Raw genomic sequence first — 23,060 nt, forward strand, 5'->3', positions numbered from 1 at the left:
ACCTGTGCTTCAGCTTCCGCAACTGTAAAATGGGGACGTTAATAATCCCTACTTCATAGCGCTGTTGTGAGGGTTACAACAGTCCCTGGCATTTAAGAAAAGCTCAATAAATGTGAGCTATTAAGATGACCATTACATTAGGATGACTATATCCTCAAGGAGCAGGGAGACTAGTAGGATAAATGCATACATCACCATAAAGTGATATATGGCAAGAATTTTGGAAAAGCAAGGAAGCCATTAAACATGTGTTTATCAACCATCTGCCATGTGAAGAGCCTTCTTGTGATATGATGGAAAGAGGGGATCCAAAGGTGAAAAGGGATGATGCTTTGGGGTCCCTGTGGCAGCCAATTTCATACACTCACAAGGTATCTTCACAGATCCTGTTTTAACTGCACTAATACTAGTATTATTTTTTTCTTAAATGTATTTTTTGACTTATTTAAGAGAGCGTGAGAAGGAGGATGAGCAAAGGAAGTGGGAGAGGAAGACAAGCAGACTCTAGGTTTCTGTTGGTAGAGATAGCGACCTCGGGTTGGGGAGAAGATGGTTCTGAGACAGGGACATTCTAGAAGGACTAGGGAGGTAGTCTACGAGGCTACACCAGGGGAACTCAGATGGGAAGCAGGGAGGACCCGTTCCCCATTTCCACACTGAGTTCATTCTTCCTGAACAGATGAATGCCGAGGCCCACATCCGAAAGCTGGAAGATAGCTTATCAGAAGCCAATGCCAAGGTAGCCGAGCTGGAGCGAAACCAGGCAGAAATTAATGCAATCAGGACCCGCCTACAAGGTGAGCTCACCCCTCCCTACAGCTTCCTGAGGACCCATTCCTGGAACAGAACGGGGACCTTCAAAGAAACTGAAGGCATACCTGGGTCCTCTTCCCAGAGCTTTCTTGACCTTGGAAAATTCACATCCCCTGTGATGAGACAGGAGATTTTATTCCACCCATTGAGTGTTTCAAGTATCATCTTTGCAGTGTAAAACAGGGAACACTATTCAAAGCATCTCCCCACCAGTTCTGTCAACCACTCTGTGAGATCAGCAGAGGGGCAGTAGAAAAAAAACAATTTTTAAACACTTTAAAACATGACCCACATACTGACAGTGAACATGTGTCACTAATGAAGGAGCCAAAAAACAGTAAACCTGCCTTTGAGGGAACTTGATGGGCAGAGATTTATACAGTCAGTTGGGGAATGAATGCCTACATAACTTGGCTATATAAAACTGGTTAATAATACTGCAACCTCCGGGTTTTGTTTTGTTTTGTTTTTTTTACCAGAAGAAATCCTTTGCATCTCCACGACAAAAATAATTTGCAATTTATCACTATTTACTTAATACCTAACTTTACAGAGGCTGGGCTCTGATCTGTGGTAAACAGCAAGCCAAACAAACACGCATTCCCTGAGACAAGTAAACATTCCTTAGGCCAGTTAGACAATGTTCCAGTGTGACACCAGAGAACCTGCTGGCATCCTTTGGCCTTATTCTCCACATCCTGAATACTCTCTAAAACCAATATACCAGATGAATGGATAAAGAAGATGTGGTCTATGTATACACTGGAATATTCCTCAGCCATTAGAAACGACAAATACCCACCATTTGCTTTGACGTGGATGGAACTGGAGGGTATTATGCTGAGTGAAATAAGTCAATCAGAGGACAAACATTATATGGTCTCATTCATTTGGGGAATATAAAAATAGTGAAAGGGAATAAAGGGGAAAGAAGAGAAAATGAGTGAAAATATCAGTGAGGGAGACAGAACATGAGAAACACCTAACTCTAGTAAACAAACAAGGCAAAGTGGAAAGGAAGGTGGGCAGGGGCATGGGGTGACTGGGTGACGGGCACTGAGGGGGGCACTTGACGGGATGAGCACTGGGTGTTATGCTATATGTTGACAAATGGAACTCCAATAAAATAAAATAAAATAAAATAAATAAAATAAAACCAATATACCCATTTGATGGATAAGAAAAATGAAGCTCAGTGAAATAAGGTAACTTGCCGCAAAACTAATGACTCAGAGCAGAACTAGAAGCCCCTGCTCATCCTCTCTGGCTCATGCACGTCTTCCTGGCCTCTGGCACTGGAGATCAGTTCACAGATGACAAGAGTGTAGGTTCTGGGACCATGACAATTTTTTTCAAACACTCTCTGCCCCACTGTTTCCTTCAAATGTCTTTACTGTATCTCATGCCAGGGGCTGGGACTTCATTATCTGAAGCCTTGTACCCCATGCAGACACCTGGGCATTGGCAATGCTTGGACAATTGCTCCTGCCCTTGCTTAATTTGAGCAGCTTGTATGTAGCCCCTTCCAGCTCAGTTGGCCAAGTCACCATATTTATTGGGTACTTTGGGAATGCTGCACTGGGGGAGCTTAGGATCTAGCTGGGAGGCCAATTTTTCATCCAATATTTCTCCCATTCCCTTCTCACCCAGCTGAAAATGGGGAACTGAGCCGGGAATATGAAGAATCCCAGAGCCGGCTCAACCAAATCCTGAGGATAAAGACATCCCTGACATCGCAGGTGGACGATTACAAGAGGCAGTTAGATGAAGAATCCAAGGTTTGTTTGGGGGTGGGGTGGGAGTGACAGAGCTGCCTTTCTGAACAAAGTTACAGGTTATAAAGATGTAGAAGGAACATGAAAGATATGATTCAATAGCAAGTTGAGAAGTTAACTAGAACACTGTGGCATGCTATGTGTAAGACTAAATGAAACAGATACAATTCCATATACTTGTGGCCAGTAATTGGAACAAAGCAAGGAGAATAAACCCTGATGGTTTGGGTTGTAAAATCAGGTGTCCTTTGCCCCCCCTTTCTTGCTGCAATGTGATCCAATATTGTGTATATCTAAGCGATGGCCCTGGGGGCCATAGAGACCAGTAGGGCCTCTGACAGGCTTGGCTGGTCCCTGTAGTCTCGCAGTGCAGCCATGGTGAGTCTCGCCAACACCAAGCATGACCTGGACCTGGTGAAGGAGCAGCTGGAGGAGGAGCAGGGAGGCAAGTCAGAGCTGCAGCGCCTCGTGTCCAAGCTCAACACTGAGGTGACCACCTGGAGGACCAAGTATGAGACCGATGCCATCCAGAGGACCGAGGAGCTAGAGGAGACCAAGTGAGTGTCACCCTGTGCTGGAGAGCAGGGAAAGCTGTGGTGGAGGTGGTGCCATGCGTCTGACCATGTCAGCCACTGCGGAGGCCAAGACCACAGCCAGGAGAAGGCAGTTCACAAGTTTCTTTTAAAAGGGGTAGGAGAAAAAAAAGGGGGGGCGGGTAGGAGATGGATATGAGTCTGGACAGCAAAGCCCACTTTGTGCCCTTAGCAGAATATCTAGCCTTCAGGTTCCATCTTCAAGGCTCTCAACATCGTCTGCCCTGAAGGGCTCAGGCTTCCAGCAGGGAAGTCAGGAGCAGGGCTTCCACCTCCAGGCTGGGCTTCTCTGCCCCTAAAGTGCTTGGGAAGCTTCCACAGGTCTGGTGGGTCTGGGGTGGGGCCTCTGGTTGATGCTGGGAGGATGCAGACCACACTCAGTGGCAAAGGCCCTCACTCTGCTGGTTCTCCTGCTCTGTGGTAAATATCCTCAAATCTTCCTCATTTGCAAACTAGAGAATTTGCAAACCTGCTTGACAGGTCTGAGGAAATGAAAGCGAACACATGCATGTGACTCTGAGCCACCTTCTTGTATAGGAACAGGTTGACTTGGTTGCCCATGTGAAGCCCTGCATGTGAGCCACTCTGTCCCAGGCAGGGAGAAGACCCTGGCCTGCTTGCAGGTGCCTTCTGCCCACTGGAATTTGTGGTGACAGGATAGCAATAAGTACAGTGACCTCCAGTTGACATAAATAAATCTCTTATCAAAAGCTCTTTAGGTGACTCAGGCAGTTAAGCGTTTGCCTTCTGCCCAGGTCATGATCACAGGGTCCTGGGATCAAGCCCCACATCAGGCTCCTTGCTCAGTGTGGAGTCTGCTTCTCCCTCTCCTCCTCCTGCTCGTGTTCTCTCTCTCTCTCTCTCTCTCTCTCAAATACATAAATAAATATTTAATAATAATTTTTTAAAAGCCCTGTACATATGGAACCTAAATCTGCATCCTGCAGCTCCTACCTCCCGCCCTCCAGCCCTTTTCTGTTGAGAGTGGCCAGAAGATGCCTGGTCTCACTCCAAAGCTCAGGCTAAATCTCAACCCTTCACCTGTCTCTGCCTGGACTTTCTTCCCCAGATACCCATGGTCTTCACCCTTCTCTCCCTCTGGTCTTTGCTCAAGTGTCCCTTTCCTTCTTTATTTTCTCCATGGGGCTTAATATCTCTATGTCTATCCCCCATCTAGAGCAGAAGTTTCATGAAGGCATGGGTCTTAGTCTGTTTCTCTAAGGCCTAGAATGATATCTGACACAGAATAGAAACAATAAATAATTGTTGGATGGATGGACAGTGACTGCTTTCCTCAAAACACTCTCCAATTCATTTGCATCTTCTCCACCGTGACACCAGAGCTCAGCACCACAAACCCAGCCCCTGGCCCATGAGCTACTCTGTTTCCCTGACAGCCTCTCTTGCCCTTGCCCACAGGAGGAAACTGGCCGCCAGACTCCAGGAAGCAGAAGAGACAGCTGAAGCTGCCCAGGCCCGGGCAGCCTCCCTCGAGAAAAATAAGCAGCGACTCCAGGCAGAAGTCGAGGACCTCACCATTGACTTAGAGAAGGTCAGGAGGTCAAACACTCGCTAGGCCCAAGGGACCCCAGGGAGCTGGATGAAATTATCACATGTCTGGGCTTAGCAAGAAGAAATAGGTGGCCCAACAGGATGGAGCACAGGGTTGGTACTCAGGCCCACTGGACACAGGTTCCTGCCTGAACATGTGTTTATATACTCCGAACTCTGAGATCTTTTTTTTTTTTTAATTTTTATTTATTTATGATAGTTACAGAGAGAGAGAGAGGGAGGCAGAGACACAGGCAGAGGGAGAAGCAGGCTCCATGCACCAGGAGCCCGATGTGGGATTCGATCCGGGGTCTCCGGGATCACACCCTGGGCCAAAGGCAGGCGCCAAACCGCTGCGCCACCCAGGGATCCCCGAACTCTGAGATCTTAACACTCAACAGGCCATTATTCAAATAGGTCTATGATGAGGACAAAACTTAGTCCCAGGAAGTCATGCAACTATTGTCTCTGTTTCCCTTTTCCTCATGCAAACCACATTTCACACACTTTGTGTGGCCAAATACTCTTGTTTGCATCCCTGGTTCAGACTGATCAGCAAGTTTCCAAGCCAAATTAAGTAAGATTTCCACTGGCACACAGCAACCCCATTTTGGTCTAGATAGGGCAATTGCTTCATGACAGCAGTGACGGAGACGTAGGCAGAGGGTCATAACCATATGAGAACCTTCAGAAAAATAGTCCCCAAACCCGAAAAGCTTTTGCTAACCCCCTCATTTAGAAATTAAGCAGAAATTTACAAAATCCAATACTGCACAGCAGCAAATACGTAGTTGCCAGACAGTAATGAAAAAGGTGAAAGGTCTATGAAAAATAAGGTCTGGGCAGCCCGGGGTGGCTCAGTGCTTTAGCGCCACCTTCAGCCCAGGGCCTAATCCTGGATTCCCAGGATCGAGTCCCACATCGGGCTCCCTGCATGGAGCCTGCCTCTCCCTCTGCCTGTGTCTCTGCCTCTCTCTCTGTGTCTCTCTCATGAATAAATAAATAAATAAAATCTTAAAAAGAAAAGAAAAGAAAAATAAGGTCTGAGAACAATCAGCTTTGATTCACAAGAAAAATAAGACCAAACCCATCTTTCAGTTGGACAATAATGTATAACACGTAGTAGTAAATTACAGAGAAATAGGTTATGGAGAGTTGGGTGAATGTTTTAAATCTGGGAAGGCTGGGGATCCCTGGATGGCGCAGTGGTTTAGAGCCTGCCTTTGGCCCAGGGCGTGATCCTGGAGACCCAGGATTGAATCCCACATTGGGCTCCCGGTACATGGAGCCTGCTTCTCCCTCTGCCTATGTCTCTGCCTCTCTCTCTCTCTCTCTCTCTCTCTCTCTCTCTCTCCCTCCCTCTCTGTGATGACTATCATAAATAAATAAAAATTAATAAATAAATAAATCTGGGAAGGCTGCCGGTACCCAGATCCCTCATTTTACACCCAAGAAAATCCTAGCCCAGGAAGATAAGATAGGACTGCCCAAGGTCACACATCTAGTAGTAGAAGTCTTAGAACTGGGATGTAACTGGGGTGCCTGGTTGGCTCAGCCAGTGAAGTGTCTGCATTCCACCCAGGTCATGATCTCAGGATCCTAGGATGGAGTCCTGCATCGGGCTCCCTGCTCAGTAGGGAGTGGCTTTCACTCTCCCTCTTGCTCTGCCCCTTTGCCCATTTGCGTGTTCTCTCTCTCTCTCTGTCTCTCTCTCCCTCTCTCTCTTTTAAAATGAATAAATATTTTAAAAGAAAGGAAAAGAAAAAAAGAACTGGGGTGTAACTCTCTCCGGAATCCCTGCCCCACGCTTGTGCCATCCATGTGGAACTATATCCTAGTCCCCAAGAAGTCTGTGGTCACCAGAATTACTAAGGAGGTTGGGGAAGGTAGGCAGGAAGGCAAACGAGGGGAAGGGGCTGGAAAGTCAGACCTCCGGAGAGCTTCCGCACCTCTCCCCAGGCCAATGCTGCAGCTGCTGCCCTGGACAAGAAGCAGCGGGTCTTTGACAAGATGCTGGCCGAGTGGCAGCAGAAGTGTGAAGAGCTGCAGGTGGAGGTGGATAGTTCGCAGAAGGAGTGCCGCATGTACATGACAGAGAGTTTCAAGATCAAGACTGCCTACGAGGAGTCTCTGGAGCACCTTGAGTCTGTGAAGAAGGAGAACAAGACTCTGCAGGGTGAGTCTGAGGCGGGGATAAAGACACAGGCAGGGCCTCCCTCCTCCCAAGTGCATGAGAGGTTTGAGCTCCTGGCACGTAGTAGGTCCCCGATAAATCTGCCTGGCTGGCAAACACCATGTAGAAGCACTCAGGCACTCAGCAATAGGACTTCAAGCAGGTGAGTTACTTGACTGTTCCATGCCTCAGTTTCCTCCCCTGTAAGTTGGAGAGATATTGCCTTCCTTATAAGGTGGTTGTGACAATGAAACATAATATGTGAAATCTTCAGTCAGTAGATTTTGTGTATTGAGCCTTTCCATGTACATAACATACATACACATGTAAGATTTCTTACATATAGGAGGCCTTGGGCTGAGATTTTGTTCTGTTGGATACTATTTGAAAAATGTTACTTATCTGTTGAAGATCACTTTGCCATACAGAGATCTGGCTGCATGATTTGCTTTTATGGCAGGTGTACATTTCTAACCACAAAATTGGTTGCACAAGGGATATCAATATTTTTATTTTCAAGAATGGTTTTTGGATCCCTGTTTTGCTGAGTAGCAAACAAAATCTCAGTCAATACAGGGTTTCCTTATTTCAGGTTAGGTGACTGATGTAGGGTCACTGCAATGCAAAGGGTAGAAGCAAATGGTCCCAGACTGTCCCCAAATCTGCCCAAGGTCCTGGTCCCTCCCTGGAGAGCTGTCAGCTTACAGGGGAGAATCATGAGAGCCCAGCATTTGAGGTATGAAGGCTCTGCTTTTGTAACCTCGAAAGTCTAAGTACTAAAGGACTTGAATATAAGTACATGAGTTAAGTTTGGGGAGGAACAACCAAAACACCCAAATCAAGGTTGCTGGACTAGGAGAGGACAGAAAACAGGAGGGAGGTGATAATGAGGCACTGCTGAGGGTCCCTGCCAATGGTCTGGAGCCCTGCCTCCTCCCCTACCCACTCCATTCCCCACCCCCATCCTCTGACCAGCTTCTGGTGCAGATGATAAAACTCCCAGGTAACCTAGGGGTTAAGAGCAAGGGAATATGCACCTCATGTGGCAGGTGAAGCATAGGTGAGAAAAAAAAGCCTTTAAAGTACCTCCAGACTGGTGGGAGCCACAAAGGAAAGTGACTGAGCAGCCTGCCTAGGCTGAGAGAGTGTGAAGCAGCATCACAGCGTTCCTCATGGTCTCAGAGCAGTGCAGTGGGGAATGTTCTAGAAACAGCCATTATGTTCAAGGACAGGTGACGGGAAGCTATGTGGGCTACAGGTGTGTCTATGATGCCAGCACAGGTGGACACCAACAGCTGAGACTTAGATGATGTCACCAGTGCTCTCCAAACCCCACCTGGAATTTAGAAACCCAGGTGGGGAGACCTTGCATTAAATGAGATTTCTCTGAACTCAAGAGGGCTTGATGTAGAAATGGAGTTTTGTCATGAATTAATCAGGACAGTTACATTTCCTGGACACCTCTGGTTGTGGGCTGTTTTGTGACTGCTCCAAGGTGCTGTAAATCCCTCAGAGTTCCTCTGGGTGGGCAACAGAGAGGTCTCCCAACTGAGGAAGATAAGAAAGGCTCTAATCCTTTTCTTGTGAGGTTTTCAGACCTGGTGGTAGGGAGGCAGAGGGGAAAAGGGGCTCCCTGAGAGAAGAATGCCCTGAGTGTAGGCTTCACAGGCCCAGGGAGTCCTGGGCACTGGTCCCAAAGCTGCTCTGTGCTTGCCTGCTCTTCTCTGGTCCTCAGCCTCCCATCTATAAAATGAGGAACTTGAACCCCCTGTTCTCCAATGTCCAAGCCCTGATGCTTCATGAGTCTATGACGTGGAGTCTATTGCTTCTCTTTAGAAACAGTGAAGCTAGGATTGCCTGCTTCTACCCTGACATAGGAATGTCTGTGCCACATGCCATGGCCCTGGGATGCTGGTGGTCCTCATATGCCTTACTGATGACAATATTCCTTTCTTAGAGGAGATAAAGGAACTGATTGATCAGCTGGGTGAGGGAGGACGGAGTGTGCATGAGCTGCAGAAGTTGAAGAAAAAATTGGAGATTGAAAAGGAAGAACTCCAGGTGGCCCTGGAGGAAGCTGAGTCTTCCCTAGAGGTAACTATGTGGCCATCACCTTGGAGGCTGGGTCCTTGGCCAGGGACCACGCACCTACTTGGCCAGAAAGGCTGATGTTTATATTCCTGGCAGGTTGAAGAGAGCAAAGTGATTCGAATTCAGCTGGAACTGGCTCAGGTTAAAGCTGACATTGACCGGAGAATCCATGAGAAAGAAGAGGAATTTGAAGCTACAAGGTATGGGGCTGAGGCATGGGAGGCTGATTTTAGGCAGCATGATGGAGTAGAATCCAGAAACTCAGGCCTCTGCCACCCATTAGTCATGTGACCCTGGACAATTTAGGTGAATACTTTGAAATATAGTACATTAGTGATCACAAAACCCCATGAGATAATGATCAATAATAATAATAGGGATGCCTGGCTGGTTCAGCAGTTGAGCTTCTGCCTTTGGCTCAGAGTGTGATCTCGGGGTCATGGGATTGAATCTCACATCAGGCTCCCTGCAGGAAGCCCATTTCTCCCTCTGCCTGTATTTCTGCTCTCTCTGTGTGTCTCTCATGAATGAATAAATAATATATTTAAAAATAATAATAATAATTCAAAAGTGGACCAAGGACTTGACTAGAAATTCCTCCAAAGAAAATACACAAGTGGCCAATAAGACATGGAAAGCTGCTCACTGTCTCTAGTCATTACAGAAATGCAAATCAGAACTACAGTGAGATACCACCTCATACCTATTAGGATGGCTACCATCCAAAACAGAAAATGACAAGTGTTGGCAAAGGACACGGAGAAACTGGAACCCTTGTGCACTGCTGCCAGGAATGTAAAATGGTACAACTGCTGTGAAAAACAGTATAAAGGCTCCTCAAAAAAATTAAAATAGAATTAACATATGATCCAGCAATCCTCCTTCTGGGTATCTACCCAAAAGAATTGAAAGCAGGGTCCTGAAGAGGTATTTGTACAACCGTGTTCATAGCATTATTCAGAAGAGCTACAGCATGAAAGCAACCCAAATGTCCATTGGCAAGTGAATGGATAACAAAATGTTGACTATACATAAAATGGAATTTTTTTTAAAGATTTATTTATTTTCTTTAAAGGTTTTATTTATTTATTCATGAGAGACACACAAAGAGAGAGAGAGAGAGAGGCAGAGACACAGGCAGAGGGAGAAGCAGGCTTCATGCAGGGAGCCTGACATGGGACTCAATCCCTGGTCTCCAGGATCACACCCTGGGCCGAAGGCAGCGCTAAACCTCTGAGCCACCGGGGCTGCCCTAAAGATTTATTTGAGAAAGAGAGAGAGAGCGAGAGAGCGAGAGAGCATGCACAAGCGAGGAGAGGGGCAGAGGGAGAGGGAAAGAAGAAAGACTCCTTGCTGAGTGCAGGGCCTGATGCAGGGCTCCATCTTACAACTCTGAGATCATGACCTGAGCCTAAATCAAGAGTTGAACAGTCAACCTACCGAGCCACCCAAGCACCCCTATACAGTGGAATTTTATTCAGCCTTAGAAAGGAAGGAAATTCTGATGCCTGCTACAACATAAATAAACCTTGAGGACTTTATACTAAGTGAAAAAAGCTAGTCACAAAAAGACAGACACTGTATGATTCCACCTACAGGAAGTACTTAGAGCAGTCACAGTCATAGAAACAGAAGGTGGGGGCAGCCCGGGTGGCTCAGCGGTTTAGCGCCGCCTTCAGCCCAGGGTGTGAGTCCCGGGATCGAGTCCCATGTCAGGCTCCCCACATGGAGCTTGCTTTGCCCTCTGCCTATGTCTCTGCCTCGCTCTCTCTGTGTCGCTCATGAATAAATAAATAAAATCTTTTAAAAAAAAAGAAAGAAAGAAAAAAACAGAAGGTGGAACAAGAACAGTAGTTGCCAGGGGCAGGGGAAAAGAAGGATATGGGGAAATTTGTATCTAATGGGGACATAATTTCAGTTGCATAAGGTGAAACGAGTTCTGGAGATGGGATGGTGGCAAGGGTAGCACAGCACCATATATTTAATATGTTATTAATATATTAATAATATTTATATAATAATAATATTTATATTTAATAATATATTAAATATATTTAATAAATATTAAATATTTATTAATATTTAATATTTAAGTGCACATTGGACGGTGCACTTAATAACGGTTAACATAGGAAATTTTATGTAACGTGCATTTTCCCACAATAAAAAAATTAGGGACAAACCCTTCTGAGATAGGTGTAATTATCCTATAGCTTCCTCATCCCTGCTCTGGGGCATGGGGAAGCTTAATGAGATGGTAGATATGAATGTACATTATTACCTGCAAAGCCACACAGATACAAGTTATTATTAACATTCATGAACCCTTAGAGAACATCCACCACATCACAGAAAAGAACTGATTTGTTGGGGTGCCAGGGAGTGCTAGATTTGGAGATTTCATTTTAATCCAGTGTCCATTGTTGCTGCTTGAGGTTCTAAGAAACCTTTGGACTCAGCACTAGGTTTTGGTTTATAGAAATATGATTTGTTCGGGATCCCTGGGTGGCGCAGCGGTTTAGCGCCTGCCTTTGGCCCAGGGCGCGATCCTGGAGACCCGGGATCGAATCCCACGTTGGGCTCCCGGTGCATGGAGCCTGCTTCTCCCTCTGTCCAAATCCAAAACTGCTCTAAGAAATATGATTTGTTGTGATTCTGAGATGATCAACACATTTGCAACTATCCACATTGGCACCCTGCCTAAACTGCCTGTCTGAAATCTCCCCACACTGCAGCTTCCTGAATTTACGACATACCCCCACAATCACTCCTGAGGGCTGTAGGCTGAACCACTGGGGAGGAAAAGCCCCATGACTCTGCAGCCATCAGGCTAAACCTGACCCCCACCCTAAATATCTAGCTATGCCACAATGTGGTGTGTGTGTGTGAGTTTGCAACAGACTTGAGATATAATTTATACACAGTTCACCCATGGCAAGGGCAAAATTGAGTGATTTTTATTTGTGCAATCATCATTACAATTTTAGAACATTTCATCACCCCTCGAAGAAACCCCATATCCCGTAGCAAACTGCTCCATTTCTCCCCACCACCCCCACTCCCAGCCATAGGCAACAACTAATGTAGCCAACAACTTTCTTTGGACTTGCTTATTCTGGACATTACATATAAGTGGAATCATACAATATGTGGCTCTCTGTGACTGTCATCTTTCAGTAGAATGTTTTCAGGCTTCATCCATGTTGAAGCATGTGTCAGGAAGTATTTAATTCCTTTTTATTCCTGAATAATACTCCATTGTTTGGGAAGATCACATTTTGTTTATTTATTCATCAGCTGATAGACATTTGTGTTGCTTTCACCTTTTGGCTACTGTGGGTAAGTGTCCCTATGAACATTCATATACAAGTTTTTGCATGGATCTAGGTTTACATTTCTCTTGGATATATATGTACCTAGGAATAGAAATTCTGGTCATATGTTAATGCTATGTTTAACTTTTTGCAGGACTGTCAGATTCTTTTCCAAAGCAGTTGCACCATTGTACATTCTCAGTGTTAAGGACTATAGTTTCTCCAGATCTTCTCCAAAATTTATCATTATCTATTTTATCATAGCCATATCACCGTGGTTTAGAATTGTATTTCCATTATAGCTAATGATGCCAAGCACCTTTTATGGAGAAATGTCTATTCTAGTCCTCGGCCCATTTTAAAAACTAGGTTGTTTGGGATGCCTGGGTGGCTCAGTGGTTGAGCATCTGCCTTTGACTCAGGTCGTGATTCCGGGGTCCTGGGATCCAGTTCCGCATCAGGCTCCCTGCGGGGAGCCTGCTTCTCCCTCTACCTATGTCTCTGCCCTTCCTTTCTCTGTGTCTCTCATGAATAAATAAATAAAATCTTTAAAAAACAAACTAGGTTGTTTATGATTGAGTTTTAAGATCCCGGGACGCCGGGATCATGCCCTGAGCCAAAGGCAGACACTCAACCGCTGAGCCACCCAAGTGCCCCCCTTAATTTTTTTAAAAAAGATTTATTTATTGCTGGGCGCCTGGGTTACTCAATGGTTGAGCGTCTACGTTTGACTCAGGTCATAAACCCAGGGTCCTGGGATCGAGTCCTGCATCCCGGGACCCGCAGGGAGCCTGTGTCTCCTTCTGCCTATGTCTTTGTCTCTCTCTGTGTGTCTCTCATGAATAAAGTCTTTAAAATTTTTCATTTATTCCAGAGAGAGAGAGAGAGAGAGACTGAGTGTACAAATCAGGGGAGGGGTAGAGGGAAAGGGAGAGAATCTCAAGCAGACTCCCAGCTGAGCAAGGAGCCTCATGCAGAGCTCCATCTTGGGACGCTGAGATCATGATCTTAGCCAAAATCAAGAGCCACCCTGCCTTATCACTTTCTTAATGATCCTCTGAAGCACAAATGTTTTTAATTTTGATGAAGTTCAATGTATTTTTTTTCCTTGGTAGCTTGTATTTTATTTTTTAAGGTTTTGTTTATTATTTGAGAGAGCTAGCATGAGAGAAAAAGAGAGCAGAAGCAGAGGAGAGAGGTAGAGGGAGAAGATTCTCTACTGAGTAGGGAGCCTGGCATAGGATCTGAGCTGAAGGCAGATGTTTAATGGATTGAGCCACCCAGGTGCCCTGGTAGCTTGTATTTTAGGTGTCATATCTAAAAACCCATTGCCTAATCTAGTCACAAAGATGTCTACTTATGTTTCCCAGATTAGGTAAGAGTTTTATAGTTTAGGCTCTTACATTTAGGTCTTTGATGCATTTTGAGTTAATTTTTATAGAAGGTGTGAAAGAGGGATCCGACTTTATTCTTTTGCATGTGGATATCCAGTTGTCTCAGAACCACTTTCTGAAAAAAACTGTTCTCTCCTTGTTGAATGGTCTTAACATCCTTGTTGAAAATGAATTGACTGTAAATATAAGGGTTTATTTCGGGATACCCAATCCAATTCCATTGATCTATAGGTCTATCTATATACTAGGACCACAATATCTTGATTACTGTAGCCTTGTAATAAGCTTTGAATTTGGAAAGTGTGAGTTCTCCACTCTACTCTTCTTTTTTCAAGACTGTTTTGGTTATTCTGGGTCCCTTGAATTTCTATACAAATTTTAAGATCAGCTTGTCAATTTCTGCAAAGAAGTCAGCTAGGATTTTGATAGGGATTGCAGTGAACCCCACCTTAGCAATATTAAGTCTTTTGATCCATGAACATGGATGTCCTTCCATATATTTAGATCTTCTTTAAATTTTTTCAACATGTTTTATAGTTTTTCCTTGTATTCATTTTTTAAATCAAAGTGAATCAAAATTTTGTCCCCTTTTGAGACTGTCAAGATACCTTCTCCAATCTAGAAATTGAATACATCTTAAAGTGCTGCAAATCCAGTCATGTGCAAGCACATAGAAGGTGTTCAGGGGTGAAACAGAGGTGAATATACTATGGGACAGGTGACAGGATCTTTGCATGCTATCCATTTATTTCCCTCAATGAAAAAATATTTTTGTGTGTGTTTCATTACCTCCTCTGGTCCCTTTCTATGAAAGGAGATTAACACAGCTTATCTGAGGGCTTTATGAAAATGTTCATTATGTTGATTATGATATAATTAAACATAGTAAATACAATCAACTGATGACTGCTAAATCTAATTTGTATGGCCAAAGCTCACATGTTGTAATTCTTAAAACAGGCTAGCATTTGGATTTAAATCCTGGCTCCATTGCAGGCTAAACCTCTGGCATGTTTTTGTCATCTTAGAGCCTCCGTTTCCTTACAAGGCTATTTTGCATATTACATGAATTGAGATCCCAAAAAATATGTGGTAAACATTGACCTGTTTCTTTTCCCAAATCACAATGCTCCCCCACTCACATGTTTAAGGGGAGATAGAATTTAATTTCAAATATGGTTGCCATGTCCATGTTGATGCTCCCACACCTCTTACCTAGGGAGGCTTAGCACAGCCTGACCAGCGGGCCAAGCATGCCAAGGTCTTCTCTGTTTGGACTTGCAGGAAGAACCACCAGCGAGCAATCGAGTCCTTGCAGGCCAGCCTGGAGGCAGAGGCCAAGGGCCGGGCAGAGGCACTGAGGCTCAAGAAGAAGATGGAGACAGACCTGAATGAGATGGAAATCCAGCTGGACCATGCCAACAAGAACAACAGCGAGCTTGTAAAGACATTGAAAAGGCTGCAGCAGCAAATCAAGGTAGCAACCTGGGAGGAGGAAGAACTAATCACAAAGTAAGCCATTGCCCAGCCTGCAGGCTTCTGGGAAGCTATATACATGTCTGCAGCTTGGATGGAAGCATGGATGTGAAATGTGGGGTGGCTGGCAGTCCAGGGAGCAGGAGACTTGGGGGCTGCATAAACAAGAAGCCCTAATCACCAAAGTCCATATCCTGGATGACTGAAAAGAGGGAGAAAAAGAGGAAGACAGAATGTTGGTCCTGTCTTGGTTTTTAAAACCATATCTGACTTATTATAAGTGAATTCAGGCACAGAAAAATACAGGACATAATACACACCCATATATCCACCACTCGCCTTAAGACATAAACACAAATAGAGTTGAAACCTTCCTTTATCCTTCTCTGTCATTGGGCTGGTCTTTCAAGCATCTGTAGCTGGATCTATGCATTCAGCACATATTTGTTGGATATTTGACCAGTCTAAGCACTGCATTAGGTGCTAGGGGTATAAGAATAGCCACAAAAAATAAATTAATTAATTAATTTTATTAAATAGTAAAAAATAAATTAAAAAAGAATAGCCACAACAAACAGACATCCCTGCAGAAAGACAATAAACAACAAATAAATAAAACTGTAGTATTAAAAAAGGTGATAAATGCTCTGGAAAAATAACAGAACCAGGAGAAAGGAGAGATGGATTAGCCAGCAGGGATATAATGGTCAAGGTCATGGAGGAAGGCCTCCATGAGAAGGCCCTGCTGGAAACACCAGGTGCTCTGTCATCAGAAAAGGCTTGACCTCATGCTAACCGTCCACTAGACAAATCCTCTAGACACCGGGGTCCTGGCCAGCTAAGCTTCAACCTGTCCCCAAGGGCAGGTCTACACCTCACTGTCTCTTCCTCCATGGCCTCCACCTTCCCAGTCCTACCCCAGCACCCCGCTGAGCCCGGTCCATAAAGGTCACAGCACTCTCAGGCCCAGCCAGCCCCAGACTTGCCAGGGCCCAACAGGTGGGCTCAAGCCAGGTCCTCTTGACCCCCCCAGGACCTGCAGGTCCAGATGGATGAGGATGCTCGGCAGCATGAGGAACTGCGGGAGCAATACAACCTACAGGAGCGGCGCCTGAGCCTGCTGCAGACAGAACTGGAGGAGGTGCGCTCAGGCCTGGAGGGCAGCGAGCGCTCCCGCAAGCTGCTGGAGCAGGAGGTGGTGGAGATCACCGAGCGGCACAATGAAGTCAACATCCAGGTAGGATGGCAGCTTGCTGGCAGTGCTATGCAGACTCATGCTTGGGGTACCAGAATGGTGCCCAAACCTAGTGGGCACCCTTCAGAACTTCAAGGCAGATAGAATGTCTCACTTGGGACATTCTCAGAACACACCTGCAGAGACTTCACTTGTTATGGCAGGAACCCTGTAACATAAATCTTAACCATATTCAGTGCACACATAGAGGGTGAACTACATGCATGATGTTGTCCAGAGCTTTCAAACATTCCCAGACTTTCCTCTGGGGATTCTGATCCACTGGGTCTCTGATGGGACTCCAGAAATCTAAACTTGTAAATCCAAACTCCTCAGGAGATTCTGATGATTTAGCCAATTTTAAGGATCACCATTATCTTCAATGTAACCAAGGACAGAACTTCAGAACTGGAAGGGATCTAGAATATTGCAAAGTCTGACTTTCATTTTACAAATGAAAAACTGTGACCCAGAGAGTTGAATCCATGGTCAACAATGGGGACTTCCATCTATTGCCAGTGGTAACACCAGTGCTGCTTATGATATAATCCTTTACAAGCACAGCTTAATTCTTACTTAGCATCTTACGTGAATTCACCAGAAGAAAAAATGTGTATGGGACATATAGGGATTGCAACCCCATTGTAGAGAGAAGATCAAAGCTTAGAGGTAAAGAATTTATCCACATAGGTGGCAGTACTAGGGCGTGAACCTGGGTTTTCCCAGCTCTGAGTTCAGGATTGTTCAAGAGCTGCGACCCACCCCAGGCCTAAATGACATTATTCTTGGGCTCCTTGTGACACAAGTTCTCCTCTAAAACCAAGAGCAAAATGCAGGGAGAGACCCTACTCCAAGCAGGGAGCCCAGGGCCATTTCCTGTTGGGGGGTTTGGAAAGTGTGTCTGAGAGAGGGTTGTTTTTCCTTCCTGGATCCAGCAAGGGCTGTGCAGACTTCTGGCTCACGGCGATGTCTTCATTTTCTCCTTCAGAACCAAAGCCTCCTTGTAGTCAAGCGCAAGCTAGAGTCAGATGTCCAACGCATCTCCAGTGAACATGAGGAGCTCATCAGTGAGTTCCGCTCGGCCGACGAGAGGGCCAAGAAAGCCATGACTGATGTAAGTGTGCACATTCCCTGGTGCTGGTGGAAAGGGACCTGGGCACTAAGGCCAGGCTGCCTGCTGAGAACCAGGCCACCCTTGGAAGGGAAGCCCACCCTCTCCCCTCAAAGGTCACTGTGCTAGCGCCTTCCTGGGAGGGCTGTGGGCCTTCCTCTGGGGAGTCTGGAGGATTCTCTGAAAAGCCAAACACATGAAAATAAGGAATAATTACAAGCTACACATGACCATGGGAGAGATCAGAGCTTGAGGCCAGGTGCATGGGTCAGAGGAGCCATTGAAAATGGGCTTTTGTGGATAGACCTTGTGGCAAGGAGGAGCATTCAAATAGCCTTGAGGAGGGATCCCTGGGTGGCGCAGAGGTTTGGCGCCTGCCTTTGGCCCAGGGCGTGATCCTGGAGACCCGGGATCGAATCCCACATCGGGCTCCCGGTGCATGGAGCCTGCTTCTCCCTCTGCCTGTGTCTCTGCGCCTCTCTCTCTCTCTCTGACTATCATAAATAAATAAAAATTAAAAAAAAAAAAAAAATAGCCTTGAGGAGAGCATTAATGAAAGGAGTATCGGTTTGGGTGCTCACACGACCCTGAGTGGCAGACACCATGTACCCCACTTTAAAGATGAAGAAGACCCATCTTCAAAAGGGACCCATCTTCAAAAAGATTTTATTGCCAGGCTCCTTGCACTTGACTGAAATGCCAGGAGCTCAGGAACACTGCTGGTCTTAAATGGTGCTGTGTCTGGAGAGCACAGACCCATACTCAGTATGCAGATCCTCTGTGAATATTTATGGAATGAATACAAGAATGAGAGGGTAAAATGACTTGCTGAAGGCCGCACAGGGGCTGGATGTAGACCCTCATTTTCCTCCTCCATTTCTGTGCTTTTCCCACCCTCTGTGCTGTGTGCCTCATAGAGGAGACAGCAAAGAGTGGCTGGAGAGCCCCAGGCCATGCTTCTCCCTTCCCACAGGCCGCCCGCATGGCAGAAGAACTCCGGCAAGAGCAGGACCACTGCATGCACCTGGAGAAAATCAAGAAAAACTATGAGATCACCATCAAAGACTTGCAGGCCAAGATGGAGGAAGCTGAGCAGCTGGCTCTGAAAGGAGGGAAACGCACAATCATGAAACTGGAAGCCAGGGTAAGGATGCCCCTGAGCTGAGCCTGGAGAGAGAAAGGGGAGACGTGACTGGGCAGGGGCCTTTTCCCAAAAGACGCCATGCCTGGCACTTGATGAGGGAATGGGTTATTCAGATGCTAGGACGGAATAGGAAATTGAGACAAGAGCTGTAATTTATTTATATAAAGGTTTCTCCTCCTTTTCCCTGTCATCTTTTCCTCAGAATGTGCTCCACCCCCAAGCAGGGCAGGTCCCAGGATTCTTCCTCCATCTCTGTTCCTATTCTGTTTCCATCATTGTTCTTCCCTATTACTAACAACAAGCCTTAGCCTTCACCCTTGGGGTGGCGGAGCTAGACGGGCCCAGGAGGTTTGGTCACCTTGTCCAGCCCCTGTCTCCCCCACTTCCCAGAGGAAGATACCTGAGGCTCAGGAAAGGGACCCATCTAACAACCACAGCAGGTGTATGAAAGGCAGAACCACCTGACCCTCCTGTCCAGGCCTTGCCGGCCCTCTTCTGGGGAGGAAGTGGACATGGCAGCTGTGATATCCCCCAACCCAAGACCACTGAGCTCCCAAGTTCAAAAACCTGCATTCCCTCAGCCACGTTCCTCTCTTCTCCCCTCAGATCAAGGAACTAGAGACAGAACTGGATGGTGAGCAGAAACAGCATGTGGAGACAGTCAAGACACTGCGGAAGAATGAGCGCCGCCTCAAGGAGCTGGTCTTCCAGACGGAGGAGGACCACAAGACCAACCAGCGCATGCAGGAGCTGGTGGAGAAGCTGCAGAACAAGCTGAAGGTCTACAAGCGGCAGATTGAAGAAGCGGTAGGTGCTCGCCGCATGTCTCTAATATACTCTCCCTCCCCAGCCCAGGTCTCAAGACTTGGTTAGAAAGAACCACAGGGAAGGAATCAGGTATTGGCCAAAGAATGACCCCCATGAGCTCCATGTTCATGGCACTTCATTCTCGCTATCATGTTGGAAGAAGACCGGACACTACCCACAGGAGCTAAGAACATGTAGAAAATGCAAATATCTCCTAAGAACATCCAAACTAAATCAGGTACTCACTGCAAGGTGTGCTCTAAAACTGGGGAAGGTCTTAGCTGCCTTCATCCTACTTCCACTGCCACCTATGGCCTTTGCCAGGATAACTTCTCTCTCCCGCTCACACTGTTAAACACAAGACCCTTCCCTTATTTGATCCTCCCAACACGAGGCAGGAAGAATGATATTTTTAGTCCATTCCACAGGTGAGGAAATAGCCCAGGGTGGGATATTTATGTCATGTTAGTAAATGTTAAAATCCAAATGGTCAGCAAATGATGGCTTCAAGTCTCTATCCTATGCCATACATCCACTAACCAGCACCAACCACCCCTCAACCCCCACCCAACATAGAAATTTGACCTTGCCACTGTTCACTGCCAATTCTGGGGCTACCACATTGAATCCACCAGCCACTCACACAACCAATGCCTTTCCCAAAAAGCTCAATAAAGACCAGGCTTATGGTTAATATGGTTCTAACCCAAACAGCACTATGACTCTACTGGGGAGACAAGGGGATGGGAGATGTGTGGGAAGGGCTAGGGAAAGCACTAAATCCCCATCTTTCATAGTGGGGCACCACTAGCTGATGCCTAAAACCACAAATTATAGAAGCACCAATAGAGCACATTTTATTTAGAGATACAGATGTCAAGGACAAAACAGAATTAGCTGAAAGTATTGAAAGACTGAATTCTTACATGTCTATGTAAAACCAATTATGCACATTTAACCAGAAAAGGCCAGGTTTACACTATGTTTTCCACCATGCCTTTGTCACAGGAGGAGCAGGCCAACCAGACCTTGGCTCGCTACAGAAAGACAGTGCATGAGCTGGATGATGCCGAGGAGCGGGCCGGCATGGCGGAGACTGCCCTGAACAAGCTGCGCACCAGACACCGCGTGGCTGGCAAAGGCATCACCTCTGTGGAGATCATTCAAGTGTCCAAGACAGGGTCCTCCAAAACCCTTTCTGAGGAATGAGGTTCTCCTTGTTCCAGCCTACAGCCAGTAGGTGTGGCAATGCCCATGCTCTAAGTTTACCTTCTCTGCTCCTGCTTTGTTCCTTCCAATTTCCATGCTTCCTGTCTGCCACACCCTGATCTCATGCAATGGGAATTCCTAAGTTCCTGTCCCTTCAGCTGCAACACTCCCTCTCTGCATTCTCAAAGCCCTCAGGCATGGTGCTATCTGTAACACAAGTGCTAGTGGTCATGATGCTCCCCCATTTGGGTAGAAGCTCTTTGAAGGCAGGTGCCATGCCTGATGCCACTTGACACAAGGCCTGGCAGAAAGGCGCTAATGCTGGTTTTCACTGGAGAACCTTAGGGATGTTTACAAGCGTATAGGTGTGTATTCATCTTTCACATCCCCACAATATCTTTATTCTCGAGGATTTCATCAATACTGGTTGAATTTGGATTTCTTACATTAAGGAAATAATAATAGTAGTAGTAGTAGTAGTAGTAGTAGTAATAGTTGCAGTGACAATTTCTAAGCACCACCTACAGGGGGACAATGTAAAATAGTCCTTTATTCTTTGATTCAGAATGAACTGAGAAAAAAAATATAGGAGATAAATATATAAAAGTCAAAACGTTAGTTTTATTATAATTCTAGATTAAGAATTTAATAGGTATCCAACCTGGGCATCCTTTTTTCCACTCCAGAATTAAAGGTACCTGCAGAACTGAACAACCAGAGCCCTGCTCCATAAGGAGCAACTCCTACTCCAAGGGGAGGGATAACTAGAACTCATCACCCCTATAGGCAGAGCCAAAAGGAGAGACTACATGGGGTTAATCCCTTCCTCCCTGCTTTCTTCTTCAAAACACAGGACAAATCACTCCTCTTCCCATGAGAGGAGCAAGGGAAAGATGAGGAGAAAGGGGAAGAACATAATTTCAGAGCAGTGGTTCCCCCAAAAGGTGGTCCTTTGACCAGTAGCAACATCAGCATCACCTGGGAAATTGTTAGAAATGCAAATTCCTATGCTCCATTCCAGACCTGGTGAATCAGAAGTTACTGGAAGAGGGCCCAGCATCTGTGGTTTGACCAGTGATCAGATGTATGCTCAGGTATATTAGAACGAGTGCTATAGCAGGAATCTCCCCTTACAGAAACACAGAGCCAGGGAACAGAAATTTCTCCTTTTACCACACCTAGGTATATGGTAATGTTTTTCACTAACTTATTTATCCTATAGTAAGGAGATATATAAATATTTCCATTTGTCAGGTGAGAAAAATGAGCTCAGAGAAGTTCAGTGACTTGCTCATGGTCATACAAGCCTGGTGCTATGGAAAGGCAAGCTGTCTTTTCTTTTAATTACTATGGAGATGAATAGGGCTGCCCTCTGTTTAGAATTAAGCAGGACAACTCAAGATCAAGGACTTGGTTTAGGTTGGGAGGAATGGGGCTGAAGTCTCAGTATACCAATGGTCCAATCTCCATGGATTATGGGAATTTTGTTCTGGCCTTGTGTTCAAATATCCAGATGGGGGGCACCTGGGTGGCTCAGTGGTTGAGCATCTGCCTTCAGCTCATGTCATGATCCCAGGGTCCTGGATTGAGTCCCATATCAGGCACCCCACTGGGAGCCTGATTCTCCCTCTGTCTAGGTCTCTGCCTCTCTGTGTCTCTCATGAGTAAGTAAAATATTTTTTTTAAAAAATCCAGATGGATTAGCCCCCCAATGAGGGTAAACTTCCCCACTCACTTATAGCTCCCTCTCAGTACTGGATCAGGTCGAGTTTTAGTCCAAAGTGATAACCCCATTGACTTTTGAATTCAAGCTGAGCCTTTTCTTACCATTTGCTTAGGAAGGAAACAAAAGATAGGAGACAATCTTTTTCCTAATTCTCTAATTTTTAATAATGATTAGCTCACGACGTGAAGGAAACCACAGGCTTGTCTTTGGATGAATACTACAACTAATGTATAACCATCTCCTTTCTGGGCAAAAACCTGAAAGGAGTCCCTTCTGTTGAACTCTCATTTTGGTAGGGGTGACTTGGGAGGCTCCCTGTACCATCCAGACTCAGGAGGTCCTTCTAAGTCTCAGCCTCCAGGATTTGCCATCTTATGAAACAGAGCCCCTGCCCTGCCTTGGTGACTGTTTATTTCTGGGGTGCTGATCTTGGTCCAACTGCTCTGTCTCTAAACCATGAGGCCATGGGCCTGCTAACAGCATCCAGAGGTGATGAGGCTCTTTTATCCCATTTCCCCTTGTTGCCGTCAGCAGCCATGAAATGTCTTAAGCAAACTAGTATGAGTCAACACTGAGCCAAGACCCCACAAGAGTTTAATTTTCCAAAGTGGTTTTATATTCAGTCCCACAAATATTGACCAATCTCTGA

General features: G+C 45.8%; 1 protein-coding gene and 1 long non-coding RNA gene across 2 annotated transcripts in view; one reads left to right on the top strand and one right to left on the bottom strand.

Annotated features, from left to right (window-relative positions):
* Nucleotides 1-23,060, top strand: part of MYH16 (myosin heavy chain 16) — a 63,923-nt gene that overhangs the window by 39,062 nt on the left and 1,801 nt on the right. The window contains exons 30-42 of the mRNA XM_077907818.1: nt 680-797; nt 2,464-2,591; nt 2,949-3,145; nt 4,601-4,733; nt 6,692-6,908; nt 8,863-8,999; nt 9,093-9,196; nt 14,989-15,181; nt 16,214-16,417; nt 17,403-17,528; nt 18,499-18,669; nt 19,276-19,476; nt 20,485-20,712. Coding sequence (XP_077763944.1) covers nt 680-797; nt 2,464-2,591; nt 2,949-3,145; nt 4,601-4,733; nt 6,692-6,908; nt 8,863-8,999; nt 9,093-9,196; nt 14,989-15,181; nt 16,214-16,417; nt 17,403-17,528; nt 18,499-18,669; nt 19,276-19,476; nt 20,485-20,685 — 2,130 coding nt within the window. The 3' untranslated portion in view covers nt 20,686-20,712. The remainder of the gene's footprint in view (nt 1-679; nt 798-2,463; nt 2,592-2,948; nt 3,146-4,600; nt 4,734-6,691; nt 6,909-8,862; nt 9,000-9,092; nt 9,197-14,988; nt 15,182-16,213; nt 16,418-17,402; nt 17,529-18,498; nt 18,670-19,275; nt 19,477-20,484; nt 20,713-23,060) is intronic.
* The window catches only part of LOC144319558 (uncharacterized), a 65,251-nt gene that overhangs the window by 27,117 nt on the left and 15,074 nt on the right, over nt 1-23,060 (bottom strand). The window lies entirely within an intron of this gene.

This window comes from Canis aureus, chromosome 8 (genome assembly GCF_053574225.1).
Source record: "Canis aureus isolate CA01 chromosome 8, VMU_Caureus_v.1.0, whole genome shotgun sequence".
Taxonomy (NCBI): domain Eukaryota; kingdom Metazoa; phylum Chordata; class Mammalia; order Carnivora; family Canidae; genus Canis; species Canis aureus.